The sequence below is a fragment of the Lactuca virosa genome, chromosome 9, assembly GCF_052849685.1.
Source record: "Lactuca virosa cultivar CGN04683 chromosome 9, Lactuca_virosa_CGN04683_v6, whole genome shotgun sequence".
Taxonomy (NCBI): Eukaryota; Viridiplantae; Streptophyta; class Magnoliopsida; order Asterales; family Asteraceae; genus Lactuca; species Lactuca virosa.
The window spans coordinates 165,580,018-165,582,850 of record NC_136434.1 but is presented as its reverse complement, the minus strand read 5'-3'; the positions used below and the strand labels follow the sequence as shown (position 1 = coordinate 165,582,850).

Below are 2,833 nucleotides of genomic sequence, written 5' to 3'. Positions count from 1 at the left end.
TGGTTTAATTTTAATCAATTTGTTTCTCTATGCCCAGATCTCAGCGTACAGGTGCTTTGATTTATAATCCGGAAATTGAAAAAGAAGCAAGACGTTTGGCGAAGGAAAAGAGAATAGAATGTGGTCAAACTTCTAATCCTCACGGGGATCCGGAGGTTGAACCCGCTTCATCAAGTGATACAGAACCCGATTCTAGCCCCGACCCTCGCCAAGAAATTCCCGAAACACCACCTCTACAACAAAATCCACCCATTATTGAACCAATTGCAATGGCGAACGGAGGAGAAGTTCCCGAAATACCTTGAGGCAAATGATGGAAACCGATGTTACACAAACTCCAACCGGTATCAATTACCCGGTTTTGGAAGGAGGTTCAGAATTGAAGTCAAGTTTAGTTCATCACCTCCCAACTTTTCATGGATTGGAGAATGAAGACCCTCATAAGCATTTGAAGATGTTCCACATTATTTGCATTATTATGAAGCCACAAGGGTCAACCGATGACCAAATCAAGCTAAGGGCATTCCCCTTTTCATTGACCGAAAGAGCAAAAGATTGGTTATTTTATCTTCCACCGGGGTCAATCAACTCATGGACCGACATGGCAAGAGCTTTTATTGATAAGTTCTATCCCGCTTCAAGAGTCTCAAGTCTTAGAAATGAGATTTGTGGAATCCGCCAAGGTCAAAATGAGACTTTTCATGATTATTGGGAGAGGTTCAACAACTTGTGCTATAGTTGCCCACAACACCAAATTCCAGAACAACTCCTCATTCAACACTTCTATGAGGGATTGCTACCAATGGAGAGAAGACTAGTTGATGCCTCAAGTGGTGGAGATGTCTTTAGCAAAACTCCACAACAAACAAGACAACTCTTCAACACCATAGCCGCAAATTCACAACATTTTGGCCCTGGCCAAGATATGAAGAGAGAAACTCAACAAAAATTCAATGAAGTGGGAACATCAAACCTCGAGTCTCAAATCAAAGACTTAACCTCCGTTGTTCAAAAGCTAGCCATGGGACAAACTCCACAAGTGATGGTTTGTGGAATATGTGCAACCATGGTACATCCTACGGATATGTGTCCCATTCTCCAAGAAGATGCGGAACATGTGAATGCCACGGGAGAATTCCAAAACTACCACAACAAGCCATTCGGTTACCAAAATGCATATAATTCAAGTTGGAAGCCAAATCCCAACATGAGCTACAACCCAATACCATTGCCTCAAAATGCATTGGTTATACCTTCCTATCCACCACCACAACCTCACTACCAACACCCGCAACCACACTATCAATCCAAACCACACCCTCCACATCACCAACAACCTCCTCAATCCCAACCAAGTAGCTCCGGAATGTCTCTTGAAGACATTGTCAAATCCTTAGCCACTAGTACCCAACAATTCCAAAAAGAGACAAGAACTAGTATCTCCAACCTTGAAGCACAAATGGGAGATATAGTTACATCCATAAGCAAGTTGGAGTCCCGTGGGAAATTGCCTTCTCAAACCGAAAAGAACCCAAATGTCAATGTGGTGACCTTGAGAAGTGGCAAACAAGCCGGAGAAAGTAGTTCAAAGAAGAAGCCAAGGGAAGAAGAGGAAGAAATAGAATTCATTCCCATTGAAGAACCTATATTCAAGAACGATGCACAAACCGGAGCCCCAAAGAAGACTACCCCTCTAGTGACACCAATAGCCACTCAACCGCCATTCCCCTCCCGACTTGAAACTTCAAAGAAGAACATGGAGCAGAAAGAGATCTTGGACACCTTCCGAAAGGTGGAAGTACACATTCCTTTACTTGATGCAATCAAACAAATTCCTAGATATGCAAAATTCTTGAAGGAGCTTTGCACCAACAAGAGAAAGTTGAAGGGAAATGAGAAAATCTCAATGAACGAAAATGCATCCACGGTTTTACAAAGGAAGCTTCCACCTAAGTGCAAAGATCCAGGAATGTTTACGGTTCCTTGCAAGACAGGAGATGTCACTTTTAGTAGTGCCATGCTTGACCTTGGTTCTTCTATTAATGTCATGCCCTATTCGGTGTATGAATCATTGAATGTTGGTCCTCTAAGTGAAACCGGTGTCATAATCTCTCTTACGGATAAATCAAGTGTCTTTCCTAAAGGTGTTTTGGAAGATGTCCTAGTGCAAGTGAACCAATTAGTCTTCCCGGCGGATTTCTAAGTGATTGATCTTGATGAACAAGTGTCCTCAAAGTCGGGTATAATTTTACTTGGGAGACCATTCTTGAAGACGACTAGAACAAAGATTGATGTATATGCGGGAAGCTTAACGATGGAGTTTGATGGGGAAACAATAAGTTTTAACATTTACGATGCTATGAGATATCTTAGTGATGTTTCATCTTTGTGTTTTGTTGATGTTATTGAACCATTAACCCAAGAGTTGTTTGAGTTGTCTAATGGTGACATGTTGGAGATGATTTTAAGCAAAGTGTTTGATTGTGGAAAATTAGCCAAGAAGTTGAAGCTCTACTCACTAGACCCCGAAGTTGAAAGATTGGTTAACAATTTGGAGATCAAGAAAACCACTCAATTTAGTGTGAAGCAAATTGAATTACCTTAAACTCATACAAGATTGCCACCCTCCCTTATTCAACCGCCGGAATTAGAATTGAAGGTCCTTCCTCAACACTTGAAGTATGCGTACTTGGGAAACAACGAGACTCTTCCGGTCATCATTTCAACTCACTTAACCGAGTGTGAAGAAGAGCAACTCCTCAAAGTATTTAAGGAACATAAAGAAGCAATGGGTTGGACGATTGTGGATATCAAAGGGTTGAGCCCTTCCACT

The 2,833-nt window shown here is 41.7% G+C and overlaps 1 protein-coding gene across 1 annotated transcript; it reads left to right on the top strand.

Annotated features, from left to right (window-relative positions):
• Positions 1-1,459: 1,459 nt before the first annotated feature.
• On the top strand, positions 1,460-2,203 carry LOC145139977 (uncharacterized). Its single transcript, XM_079073613.1, has one exon. It carries the CDS (start codon positions 1,460-1,462, stop codon positions 2,201-2,203), a length of 744 nt encoding a protein of 247 aa, XP_078929739.1.
• The last annotated feature ends 630 nt before the right edge of the window (positions 2,204-2,833 follow it).